Source organism: Neodiprion virginianus, chromosome 5 (genome assembly GCF_021901495.1).
Source record: "Neodiprion virginianus isolate iyNeoVirg1 chromosome 5, iyNeoVirg1.1, whole genome shotgun sequence".
Classification (NCBI taxonomy): Eukaryota; Metazoa; Arthropoda; class Insecta; order Hymenoptera; family Diprionidae; genus Neodiprion; species Neodiprion virginianus.
The window spans coordinates 7,841,846-7,856,323 of NC_060881.1; the positions used below are offsets into that span (position 1 = coordinate 7,841,846).

The window sequence follows — 14,478 nt, forward strand, 5'->3', positions numbered from 1 at the left end:
CTAAATACCGCGCCCTGCGGACAAAGTTTCATCTGTCGGCTTACAGTAACAAACGCGCCAACCCGTCCGTTCAAAATTAACTAGGCCAATCAAGCGGCTCGCGACGCGGGTGTTCTTTTTTATTTTTGTACTTTTAGATCCTTCATTGGAAGATATTCACTAGCAAATTTAAGTATTTTACTTTTATACTGCACTAATTTACGTTAAAGGACTCCGATGTTCCGTTTACAATTAGTTCCGAATCATTTATTGAACTCTAGACGTTTTTGTCCCTATCTAAATACCGCGCTCCGCCGTAACAATTAGTTTTGTTCGTGGCTTACAGCAGCAGGTGTGCCACCCCGACCGTTCAAAAATAACTAGGCCAACCAAGCGGCTCGCGACGGCAGGTGTCTGTCACAGGTGGCTCAGTCGACGGTCGGCTACCGCGTATTCGAGGATAGCGGGTTGTGCGTGTGCATCTTTTTGTTTAGCGAGGTCTGTGAATAGCGATATACGATTTACTCTCTTTTCACAAGTGATAGAAGGATCAATCAAATATAAACGCAAGAATGAGCCGTGTTCGGGAGTGTTTAGCCGATCGGATTAACGGATGGGAAAGATGAGTTTATTATACCGGAAAAGTGTGGGTACGATGAAAGTTTGACAAAAGGAATTATCCCATGTTCGAAAGGGGAATAGAAAATTGTTGGATATTATGCTAATCATAGCGGAGTCAGAATGCGAGAGGAAGAACTCGAAATATCACTTAAGGTACGAAACTCTTATAGAAGCCACAAAGTTTTAACTTATCCATCGAATTTTATCGAATAAACTCGATCGAACAATCGTCTACAGTTTCTATTCGATCACCGTTCGCACAATCAACATAAATACACCGTTAATATACTGTGACGTTTTACACGAACGAAGAAAGGGGTGCACTTTGCACGCACACATCCGTGAAATAGATGCATCTGCCTTCTATACGATCCGGCATGTGTATAGCCGCAAATTATATGTCTATTGATACGAGTAAATTTATGCGCTAATTGTAACCCTTGAATTAGCACATCATTTCTTTAATACCATGGACAATAATTATATTACAGGCACTGCGTTTAAACGATAAAACTTTTGCACAATTATTGTTGACATTTATTGTACATATAATCTGTGCACGTGTTCAAATTCCGCGTACCTCAATAACAAGCTTTACGGTGCTTATTCGCGGATATTTTTACCCTCCTGCATATCAGTGTTAAATTCATGATCGTTATTCCTGGGAAATTACACGTATGACCTTACATACACGGGGCCGTAAGAAAGTAAGAATGCCTTTGCAGCTCCATCTTTGATTGTGTTAACGGTACACATGTGCATTATATGCGTGTGATTTTTCATCGGTGCCTTGTGTACCCGTATAAATATGTATTTACACGTACATACATACATGCATACCGCGGTTGGTGACATAAAGTTTTTTTCTTCCCGTCGTATCTTTTCGGGCTCAGGACACCGACCACATCACGATCGTAAATAAGTTTCTCTAACTCTCTGACTTGATGCTGTTTGTTTGAAGAAGTCAACGTCCTTGTATGTAGGTATTCTTTTTTATTTTTATTATTATTCGGTCCGCTCAACCAGCCGATTTTAATTAGCGATCGTCTTACAACTCGTTGCGTATAATGTACAATATTATAGACGCTGCGATAACTTCAGTGCAGTAGCCGAGTTGGCTATACACACACATATTCGACGAGACTGAAGCTAGTAACGTGTTCGTGACGAACCATTGGGATAAAAAATCACTATTTTTTCAATTTTACCACGATTTTTAAGGAACTAAGATTTCGAAATATGAGTGTGTTTTGTTTTATTACGGTTGAATGAATTTCATACAATTCAAATTCCTCCGCATTAATCGTTACGGCAACGTTACTAACTTCAATATGATCACATTCAAATATGTAATACAACTATGTACTATACCTTATAAATAATATGTTATATCGTATCTATCCGGAGAGAAATTATGTACAAGGAAACGCGTTATTAAAATATAATGAGACAAAACTCGATTTACATAAAGCTGTACGATGCGCATTGATAAACGCAACATTCGGAATGTTGGATAAAAGTAAAAAGCAAGAAACTTACTAATTGGCTTTATAACTCTAACCAAATATCCTTAATTAATATATTAAAATATAAACTTGCTTTCATACTGCGCGAAAAGTTAACGAATACGTATTGCAATTATCAGTCACTTCCGGTAACTCTGAAACTTTCAGCAACATGTTTCGATCTTTATCAGGGTCACGGCTATGTTTTGTTCGAATCGAATTAATTAAATACGTTCATCGCGAAGCTATTAATTATAAATATAACCGTACACGCATATTCAGTGATGGAAACCTTTATGTCGAATGTCGAGTTTGCTCGTACTCATAAATATATTAACACGACGAGAAGATTTTGCGAAAACCAGTTTTGCCGATAAAAAAACACACACACACACACACATTCCGGACTCGCATAGCAGCTAGTTCTTCTTTCCGTGGAATAATTTAGCGTTTCAAAATTAACGAGGATCACCATCCTGATCGTTATCATCATAATTATCTAGATTTTTAGATAGTCATATCCAAAATACGCAGCGATTTATAGAGCGTGCAAATCAAGACCAAATTCTCGCAAATGACATTTTCGAATCTCTCACAATTAGTGGAAAATAAGTTATGTACCTAGGAAACATGACGGTGGGTGAAAGCGGAGCAAGATGCGGACAAACTTGGGCTTCAACTTATAACACACGTCTCGCTCTACTCTATGAAAAATTTTAAGAGTCATTATTTACATTATATCTACACTTTCCAATACCTTACGGTACTTCACCTGTTCAAACAATTCTAATCCTATGCTCCTTTATAATATTTGAAATCATATTTTTCAGCCATAATATTATCGCCACACTGAGAGAAATTTTTAGTTCCGGTCACCGCTCAGTCCTTGACTATTTTCATTCTTTACCACAATAGAAAAATATAGTTCTAGGTAGAAAATGAAAATTAGTTTTATAGCTGTTACCGGAAAGTCTAGTATCCGTTACTATTCTTTCTCATTACGATCACTGTTACTGTATTTTCTTGCAACTGTTGCTAAACTTTAACGCTCGTGCAACGATAAATTGACGTTAAAGCCTTGTTTAACTAAAAAAAAGTAGAGTAAACCTCAGATAATGATTTTGCGTTGCAATTACCAAAAAATGATCGACGATAGCGCAAAATGGTTAGGCGTACCTCGTTTTTCGTAATTCCAACAATATTCAAAAAGTTTTTTTTTCAACGATACCTGTTTTAGTGAATTTTTCCAGTTACTGTAACAAATGAAATTTTTCTCAGTGTATAACTGTACAATAGCGACAATTCGGTTGCTCGATTATATTATAGATATGCACCTTATTGCTTAAAGTGCGTACACGTTGCCGTGACGAGACCCAATGAGAGTCCATATATTCTTCGATTCATTTCCTGAATTCGAAGACCGGTTATTCAGGTGAATCCGGACTTCGGCCTTCCGCGATTTGACCCACTTCAAACTGTGCCTGCACGCCTAACTGTTAACCGATATTATAATTTGGCAGCGTGTTTAATTCTCGCGACAAATCGAGCCGCGGTTGTGGATAATATAAAATTTATACATAAAACGCAAATGGAAATTAAAAAATTATTTTATGCACGGTACACATTCGCGTTGAATAAATATTCGCCAATTAAAATGTGTTGATAGATTATACGTGACCGAAATATCAAGATAATGTATATATATATATATATGTATAATAAGAAGTTGTTTCAACGAGGTAAAATTCACTAGCTTCTTTCCAAAAGTGAATAAATTTACTTCCCTATACAGCACACTCGTGTTTATCACATATAATACATTATGTATCCACGCTTTTACACCGAATAAAACTCGCATGACTAATATATCGTATAAATATAGGTGCGGATATGAGATTGAAACGTCAATTTTTTAAACATAAACATAATCAATTTCGTATTCATTATCGACCATCGATCAGGCGTTGAATGTGCAAACGTCTGCCTAAATAAAAATTCTCTGCGAGAATGTTGATTATCATATTACTGATCGAAGAGGAGTACTAAAAAATGCTGTGAATGCCATTCTTAATTAAGAAAAGATATTAAAAAAACTGCCAAGGCCAATATTTTCTAAGGAATTTGTTGTTGTTTTTTTGTTTCTTTCTTTTCGGAAGAAAAATAGCTTTTAATTCTGCCTTTCTTAATTCTCCTCTTGAATTGACGAAGTTGGAACGTAGTTGACGGTATCGTGAACCATGGTTTACTATTATAGGTGGTCATAGTGGGAAACGGTGCCGTAGGAAAATCGTCCATGATACAAAGATTCTGCAAAGGAACATACACGAGGGATTACAAGAAGACAATCGGTGTTGATTTTCTGGAACGACAAATAGAGTAAGTAGAATACTCTACACGTACTGAAATTGCATAGCATTACATAAATTATACACAGGGATGGTATAATTCGCACGTTGAGCATGCTGAAACATGGCAAAGCACGAAATGACGTTCTGGTAATAAGTTACGTTCGATTCTTCGCTCGAACCATCTTCTGCAGGTCGTATCAAAATTTAAGAAAGAACAAAAATTTCGTGCTTCAGAAAGCTGATTATTATGTGACAAGTTCTGAGTTTGTTATTTTGCTCTCACTCTCTCCCTCTCTCTCTTCTCGGTAGTTTCATCTTAATACAATCTTTCGATCTAGGTACATATTATGTTATAAACGTGGGTGTTGGTATGTGGAATAGGCAAAGTGTGAAGGCTACACTGTCTAGTTCCATGTCGAGAAATTTGTGTCGGCCTGTCCTACTGGTTTATATTGCACTCGCTCCCAGTTCCTCTCTTTCTCCTTCCCTACCTCGTTCTGTCACATAAAGTGTTATACATACGTATAATAATAATAACATACGCGCTTCACGCATGTTCTCTGTTGCGACAACTCGTTATTTTTCACGCTCTCGATAAATCCGCGTTGAAATGTTTTTTTTTTTTTTTTATACATATACTCAGCTGAAATAATATTTACGCGGAAGTTTGTTCGATTATTTATAAACTCCTTTCATATGGCATTCTACTTCTTATTTACTTACTTTGCTTTATTTTAAATTATACTTATATACGTATAGTTTATATTCAGGACAGATTACGTATAATTGTACACACGTGTCGTATACATTTATATAATAAGTGAAAAATTGATAAGATTTAAAGTAGCAAAATAGGCAAATGATTGCCATCAATTATACCGCGAGTCCGTTCGCAGAAATGAAATTCAAATGATCGCTACCACTGGTATTACACCCATGTTTTCTCCACGGCTATTTATCTCTCTAGGTGTCTACGCATGTGTATGCAATGATATTTACTCACATATGTGTATATGTACGCATATTATTATCGGTTAATAATTTAGTATTAATTTCGCTTCCGCGGTGCACGTATATCAGATCGTCAATCATTTCTTTATTCGTATATATATGTGTATAACATACGCATAACACGACATATCAACGATCTCTCACTATTAGGTGTTGGACATTATTACCGAATAATTGCCGCTTCCGCAGCATAAATTACTTATCCACATAGCATGTCGTATATTTTTCGCAATATTACGTTAACGACGTTAGTATTATATTACAATTTCATCGTTTGCGAGCAACCTTCGCGTATAATGAATTTCGGCTTGAGATTGAGCTCTTAATAAAACTATTACAATTGTATATCTCAAGTCCTAAAGGTATTTATTTTTATAAAAATTGCAGCTGTGCAAAAAATAAAAAAAAATAAAAATCATACAAATACGACGAGTCAATTTCCATTCGTGGAGAATAGTTTTATCCGTATCAAGCTGTAAAAATTCAGGAAATCTTTTCGATATGCGAGCAAATCGTTCATTACTCAACTTTTCAAATTCTTTTCAAATGTAACTAGTCACTTATAGCTGCAATTGTAATACCATCGTTCGTCATACTTTAGAACACCAGAATATATACGTGTATAGGTACAACACACACGGCTTGACGCATGAATATTTTCTCTCGATCACGTCCTAAATATATTAATTGCAAAACGAACACGTCGAACTGAATTATTTGCATCTAAATGCGAATTTTTTTGCTACTGATTAATCGTACGAACGACTCGAGAGGATGAAATTTTGGAAACATTCGAATTACACGTCTCTCTTCGCGATAATAATAAGAATGATAATAATATAATCAAAAGACCAACTTGATCCTCATCCTTTCAGTCGTAGTGGTTAGTATTCTTACCACCTATTTTATATTCATTTCTTTGCGCATTTGGAGAATTTTTCAACATATTTCTTCGCGGAATTTTTGCTATTTCTGACAGTATACTGATAGGTATGTTTTACCGTGATTACGAATCCAAAATCGGATTCTAAAAATTCAAGACGGTAGACCCAACATGGCGGATGAGAATATCAAATTCAATGGAATTTGGAAAAAAAAACTTTGTCCATAGGTTTTTGGTATCGCTGATTACGAATTTGAAATCAGATTTTCAAAATCAGCGACCCCGAAAACCCTTGCAAAGAGTTCGTCGACCGTATTCGATCAAATTTGTAATTTTCGTCCGCCATATCGGATCGGCCATTTTGAATTTTCAAAATCTGATATCAGATTCGTAAACAGCAACACCAAAAACCATAGAATACTATCTTGTTGTAAAAGTTTTCTCGGCAGAGTAATATATGATTCAAACGGTTCGAGATATTATTTTTTAAATAAATGACAAGATGAGGAACAATACGAATAAAAAAATAAACAACTCACGAATGTTTCTCCCTGTAACAGAGTCGACGCCGAAGACGTACGCCTTATGCTCTGGGACACCGCTGGTCAAGAGGAATTTGACGCTATTACAGCTGCCTACTACAGGGGAGCTCACGCCTGTGTTCTCGCTTATTCGGCGACGGACAGACAATCTTTCGACGCGATACCATCCTGGAAATTGAAGGTAGGTATCTACTATGAATACTAAATTCTCGTCTGGGAAGTCAGCTGGCTGTTCGGAATTCTTCTTCAGATAAGTATAGGTACAAAAAACTCCGACGCCGAGTTACATCTTGATGGAGGAAAAAAAGAAACAATCGAAAAGTACTATATGTGAGGAAAAAAAATTTGTTAATAAATAATCAAAACACTACAAATTTTGATTAATCGATAATCTTTGAAGAAATTATTTCTATAGCTTGAAGAATTGAAACCTACATGAATCAGATGAATGCAACGTGATGCTAGATTTTTCGACCTTTTGGTCTCTGATATTCGAATTGCGATGTATTACAGAAAACTTCGTGATGCACGCGGTTTACTCTAGAAGCAAGTCGGATGAATTAAAGATATGTACGAAGAGGTCGAGTCTATTAGAAACAGGCTCTGGAATACCTTTAAATAAAATCCGGTTTCGAGACCAAGTTCTTTCTCTGGAAACTCATAAAATGTATTCTCAACTATAAGCTCGCGAGTACCGAGACCGATGGACGAGATGAAGGTGCAGGGAGATGCAACTCCGTTGGCGAAGACTCTTTGCCCTTGTACGTAGCCAGAAGAAATAATTTTAAAAGTTGAGAGAACTCGGCAGGAAATACAAGCGTGTAAAGAGTCTAGCTTAAAAGACGGAAGGTGTACTTCGCCTGTTCGAAAATACATTGTTATACGGTTATAGGTTACCTGTGTACAATTTAGGGTGTGTCATTTTAGGGCGATATATTTTTTTTTTTTTACCTCATCGGCTTGGGAGAACCAATCCAAGATTTATAAATAATTTATAGGTCATAAAGAGCCGAATACTGCACGAATCAACTATACGGAGAAATTCGGAATATGTGCTTTAAAATTTTGTTTTTTTCAACGCGAATTCAGGATCGTTAATATAATTCCTTCGAGCGGTATTCGTGATGTCACACACTCGATATAACGACATTCATATATTCGTATTCTGTTTATTCTGACACGCGTGCATGTACACAAAATTATATGCGATCGTGTGCGGTTTATTTTCTTAAGAATTCTCAAGTATTTACACTTTACTCGAGGTTCCCATGATTACATTTACGTTTCGACAATATAATGACATGAAATAGAAATACACACCAATGGATTGAATTTTTACAGGTAGAAAATGAATGCGGAGAAATCCCGACTGTCCTAGTACAGAACAAAATGGATCTGGTCGATCAATGCGTTATAGACCCGTAAGTTATACATTTCACTAAATTTATGTGTTGTAAAGTTTTATATCTTTTTATGCGAAATTGAAATACGATAAAATGAAATATGCAACGTGATTTATAGCGACGCCTTTCTTTTACCACTTATGTCTATTTTTATCTTCCCATATTCGCGTATTACCTTATTGCACACTACGCTGCAATATCGTTGTGCAGTTTGAGAACAAGATACTTTCTCCTTGGTATATATATATATATATATAAGGTATATAAAACTGCAGTTCAATTTCCGCGCCAACGTTTATAATACCGCGATTTAATTACTCCGATAAATAACTTCGCGGATCACAGCGGGGCTGTTAAATAAATCTAATCATACACGCGTATGATTTTACCAATTTACATTGTTATTATTATTATTATTATTATTATTATTATTTTAAATACGGTTGCACGTACAATAGATACAAATACTTTACCCTTTGCACATATATACATATATATATATATATATATTTATATATAAGGTAGACTTATAAAATCGTCGCTTATACATACGTATTAATATTTATGACTGAATTTTATAATTTTCTTTTCTTTTTTTCCTTGCTGTTTTCCTCAGAGAAGAAGCCGAAAGACTGAGCAGAGCCCTCGGCTGTAAGCTCTTGAGAACTTCCGTTAAAGAGGACGTCGGGGTCGTAGGAGTATTTCGACATTTGGCGTCCCGATGTCTCCACGAGATGCGAAGATGCGAGGATGACTTTCAGGACGATCTTAGGCTATACTCGGCGGGGCCAAGGTCTCCATCGGTCATAAGTACGTCCCGCGTAATCATTATACGTAATTAAGCTTGGATATCATTCGTAAGATTTATATTACACATTATACGCAGCATATATCCTATTACATACGCTTCGTCATTATTTTACAATGAAAAAACTGCCTTTTAAAGAGCCTGAAAAAGATTCGGTTCCGTGCCAGCTGCCGTATTTCTCGGGGCATTGAAATAAAACAAACAAACAAAAAAAAAAAAAAAACACAACATATATTTTCATCGCAAACTCTTTATCTAATTTCAGGAATGATTCATTATTTTTCGTTCTTTTGTTGCACGCTATACGTTACGGTATCGATTTTCCGATATCACAATTTGTTATCGCGACTCGCGAACAGTTGTGCCGGTTTAATGAAATTCTTCATAGTCCTTAATTTTTCATGGAAAATTATTTTTTTCCCGTTATAATATATAAGATGTACGATATATTCCTAGCGAGAGCCCGAGCAATTTTCGCTCTGCGTACGTTTGCTTCTACAAAATGATCATGTGCCTAAATTTATTTTATAAAATTTCAAATTCACACGCCGATTGCGTCACAATTTCATGGTTATTAATTTAGTCGTATTAATCATTTCTGTGACTTCCTTTCTCTCGAACTCTGACGCAAACCTGCAACCTGTTCGTTATATCGGGTTTGTTCTATTCAACCCTTTTTAAATACTCGAGAGTAAATTGCTATATAATACAAATCATTATTGTTAGAAACAAGTAGATCGAAAATGTCGTGAAAATTGAAGGAATAACTTATTTCCGAGAAAGTTAACGCTCTGCGCATATACATGTTTTACATAAATTATAAGTTTTAGGGATCGCTGATTAAGAATTTGAAATCGGAATTAAAAAATTCAAAATGGTGGATTCGATATGGCGGACGAAAATTTCAAATTCGGTAGAATCCGGAGAAACAACTCTGTCCAGGGTTTCTTAGGGCCGCTGATCACGAATCTGAAATTATATTTTGAAAATTCATTACGGCGAATCTAATCAGTGAAAAAGTTTTCTGACCGTATTCGTTCAAATTTGAAATCTTCGTCCGCCACATTGGGTCCGTCATCTTGAATTTTTAATATCTGATTTCAGATTCGTAATCAGCAACCCCAAAAACCAAGTAATACTATATTGTTATGAAAATTGACTCGGCAAAATAAAGCGTGACTGAAGGGGTCAACTCCGAAAGTGTTTCGATTTAGTTGGGCCAGAATCAGCGAGGGGTCTGCAGTAATTATACTGTGTACATAAATCGTCTGTAAACATGTGTATGTAGGTATGCGTACGTACCTAATATATGTACACATTGTGGTAGCCGATGACCGCTGTGACGTCAGAAGACTTTATAGTTCTAAGTATAAGGATCGATAGAGCAACGGATATGGCCAAGGAGAAACTACACAGTAGGATCATAGAATACCTCGGGTGCTTCAAGTTTTTCGTCACGCGATATATCTTGTATGTACCGCGAAAACCGTAGGTTCCAATTCTTAATTTTATACAGTATTTATCATTATTTTATTCATCCGATTTCTTCCGCGATAAATTCCCCCTCTAAATATACCATGGCTCTCGTATTTTCTACACGAGTTACAAACCGAATTGGCATTATATATTAATTCTTGTCGGCCTTCTGCCACGTGTAATTATTTTTCAACGCGAAATTATTTCGTTATTAATGTATCGAATGTCACGAACGTTGACGGACTCGTATTATATAGCTTACGGAACACAAGCTTCCATTTGACAAGAATAGAGGTGAAAAGGAACAGAACAAACAAGCACAGTAACAATCGATCAGTGTCCCCTTAAAGCACGGAGCTTTTTGCCTCAGCAGAGGTTCTTGGTTCAACGAGGCTGAAGAATATTAGCAAATGAGAAATAGCATTCGTCACTTTCGTGATATGTATTCTCTGCGCCCGTGACCTGGGATGAGAAAATGAATTCATCCATGCGAATTGCGTTTTACGGCTCCCGCTGCAGCAGAAGGAGCAAAGAAATTACGCGACACAGGAAATTCATTGTCAGCACGAGTGCCTACCCATCTCAACTCCCGCATTAAAAGCTTATACGCACCGTTATATGATCCTTAATTAATTATACCGGTGCACCTAAGCCTTAATATCGCGTTAATTATCTTAACCGCATAGGGAATCGTATTAATTATAATATCGTATAACAATTGTAATAATTTTACAACGTTAACGTTCCAGGTGCCTTTAGTCCGAACGGATCAACGGGTGGTCGAAGCGCCGGGAATGGAACGATAGTTTTGCGACCAGGAGGTAGTAAAACCCGGACTCATAGGAAGAAGAATTTCGTCAAAAATGCCTGCAGACTTTTATAGCGACGACACATTATACCCAGTTATTCCGATACGGCCGCAGTCAGCTAATGCCCAATTTTTACTTCAACGGAGATTCGTCGCAACGTCCACTTTTCGCGCGTATACCGACGAGAAACTTTTTGGGAAAAACTCACGAACGCACACAAGTCGTTAATATAAGAGAACGTTGTGAAGTACGCGCGATGAATCTAATCATAAGTTGAATGTATGTAATCCAAACCGTCCGCAAAATATGTACAACGATACCTATTATATGTATAGGTAGTCTGACAGAAAGAATTATGACCGTCCATCTAGAGACGTAAGAAGATTTATTTTACTCCTGTACATGTGTCGGTCCGTAACTTTGGGCACGGGGTTAAAGGAACCAGGTATCCAGTGATTTAATGACGTGGTATCTTAGACACGTAGATTTTATCGTTATTTTATTATACGAGAAGATGGAAATCCGCGGTCCGTATATTGGAGTAAAGTAATTATATAGTAACAGAGAAATCGAAAATCATTTTAAAACTACATAGTTACATAATACGTAGGAGTTACTGCGAAATAACTATAATAGTGGTAGGTGTAAATCTTTAAATATGATTTTACAGTAATTTGTAAATATGTATTTTATTTTTCATATACTCTATACAGATTGATTAATAATTTTGTTATTTCACGTCTCGTTTCTTTCCACTTTTTCTTCTTTTTTTTTTCACTTTCCCGCAATTCACTGCGACTATAATTTCTATAATTTTAGTTTACTTTTTCAATTTTATAGGAGCAATATTAAAATTAATACATTATATACTATACGCATATACATATATAGACAGGTGTAATAATGATATAGAGTATTTATGTTATACACGTTGTAATTTGTAATAACAATAATATTATATAACGAATATCGAGAACAATCGTTGGCAATAATGCGACAGGCTGCGAATCAATTGGTTTTTTCGTTTATACACCAATTTAATGGATCGCATGAGAAGAAAATATGTAAAGAATGAAAAAACGCTGTCCGCATACGGTAGTCATATGAAAATGAATTAAAAGGATGGATGTGTGTACCTACGCCGAAATAATTAACCAAATACAATAAACAAAGAATTACTTATCGCATAGAGAAAAGAAAGAGAATGATGAAACGGAAACTTACCTGTCAATCATTAGAACGTAATTATCGTCAAAATTGCGTTATAGGTATAACGGGTGCTTGTCGTGTGCATTATGTATTGAACAGACGTATGAGCTTAACCGTTGCCGAGGATAAGAAAAAAAACATAGTGTACATTATGAAATGCATAGTACATATTCGGTAGTGAATCTCCTTACGTGAATGCAGTCGCGATCAGCGCCGTAGAAGAGCCGGAAATCGAGTTTCGTATACTTGGACAATGCACGATATGAAAAAAAAAAATTTCAGAATGCAATAACAAATAATGATATTAGTGTTAAGCGTACACGTAAAGTATGAAGGAAACTGCAATCTCGAGTACACGTATTTTTCTGTTGTCCGACGGGTGGCCTTCACCTTTTACAAGGCCTTGCGGAAGAGCCAATGACCGAGTATAAGTGTACCTATATATATAGGTAAGTATGTTATATACCTGTAATACCTCGCAGACATCACCAGACACCTGTGAGTTACGCGTAACAACTTGAGTATACATGATAAAAAAATTGAAAAAATAAAAAATACTATACGTATGTTTGTACGCAAGTATGTACAGCGTTGCGTGCTCGTGTAACTTACAATTAGTCGAAACTCGTCGTACACATTGGAGCCCGCACAATACGTATTCCACGATGAATTTATCATTTTATTACAGCGATTACAGTGGTGAATATGCAAATTCATGTCTGAAAACCAAGATACGTGGTTATAAATTATTGGGGCTAAAGACATTTTTACTATCAAAAACGCGTTAGCTGTATTGTATAATAAAATTACGGCCTTTTAGATATGTTGTAAAATTGATAAGACTAATGAAAGAATTGATAAAATTGATGATTGGGTAACTTTGTGACGAAGATGCGGTATTTGCCTGAACTAAGAATACAAATTATTCAGCGTAGAAAATTACCATTGCAATGAATTTTACGTTTCAGCATAAATTTTTATTTAGACACGATTGAAACACATTGCGCTTATACGTATACATGTATATGTGTATTATATAATAATACCGGGAAAATTATATAGGAATGGCAGCTTGACACATTTATTGGAGACAATTTGATGTTTAAGGTCCGATTTATACCTATATATGTGTGTCGTTACGACCAATGAATATTTTTGTGGAAAAGGCATATTGATAAACTTACATTCTTTTCTGTCTTTTCGATGTTTGTATTCCATATGAATGTCCATTATCACAGCAATGACAATAGACATGATTTTTACACAATATACATATACTATATACATATAATGTATACGGATTATAAATAGCAGGTCAACTATGTCTGTGAAACATATCCGTATAAAAAAGAAAAAAATGTTCATACTCTATAACATAGAGTGCTGCCCAGCGCTACGCGTTTATTATAAGATTACAGGATAAAAATTACATATGTTATTAGGAATTTGATAAAAAAATAAGGCTTTTACACTAGGACACAATGTAACAAGACTTGATGACTCTCGATAGTCTTCCCAATTGTATAACAGCTTTTAATAATAACAAGAGACATTACATTGTCTTGAAATAATCGTCATTTTCTATGACGTCTTATCAGTCGAAATAAATTTGATTTAGTCGCAATCAATTTATAGATTATGATGAAGTAATTTTTTTCACGAATTTTTTTTAACCTTTCATCACACATGTATACCTAAGCTAACAATTGATTATACAACTTTTATAATATAACAGTTGCGACCAATTGTAAAAATATAAGGAACAGGTTCTATATTTCTCGCACCAGGTTCGAATTTGATTTTAATTTAATCGATTAGAAAAACAGTATTATTCTATTCAAGAATTATTCTATTTATATTTGAATAAAAAAATAATTCCGTTTT

The 14,478-nt window shown here is 35.5% G+C and overlaps 1 protein-coding gene across 1 annotated transcript; it reads left to right on the top strand.

The window, feature by feature from the left end:
* The first annotated feature begins 399 nt into the window (after positions 1–399).
* Positions 400–14,452, top strand: LOC124305382 (ras-related protein Rab-23). Its single transcript, XM_046764737.1, has 6 exons — positions 400–753; positions 4,360–4,481; positions 6,908–7,070; positions 8,231–8,310; positions 8,909–9,102; positions 11,326–14,452. The coding sequence occupies exons 1-6, from the start codon at positions 721–723 to the stop codon at positions 11,457–11,459; spliced, it is 726 nt and encodes a 241-aa protein (XP_046620693.1). The 5' UTR covers positions 400–720; the 3' UTR covers positions 11,460–14,452.
* Positions 14,453–14,478: the final 26 nt, after the last annotated feature.

Excerpts from the sequence above, each read along its gene's own strand:
- LOC124305382 (XM_046764737.1), top strand. The coding sequence starts at position 721 with ATGCGAGAGGAAGAACTCGAAATATCACTTAAG. Across the intron at positions 754-4,359 it reads AACTCGAAATATCACTTAAG|GTGGTCATAGTGGGAAACGG; the intron begins GTACGAAACTCT and ends TTACTATTATAG. Across the intron at positions 4,482-6,907 it reads TTTCTGGAACGACAAATAGA|AGTCGACGCCGAAGACGTAC; the intron begins GTAAGTAGAATA and ends TCCCTGTAACAG.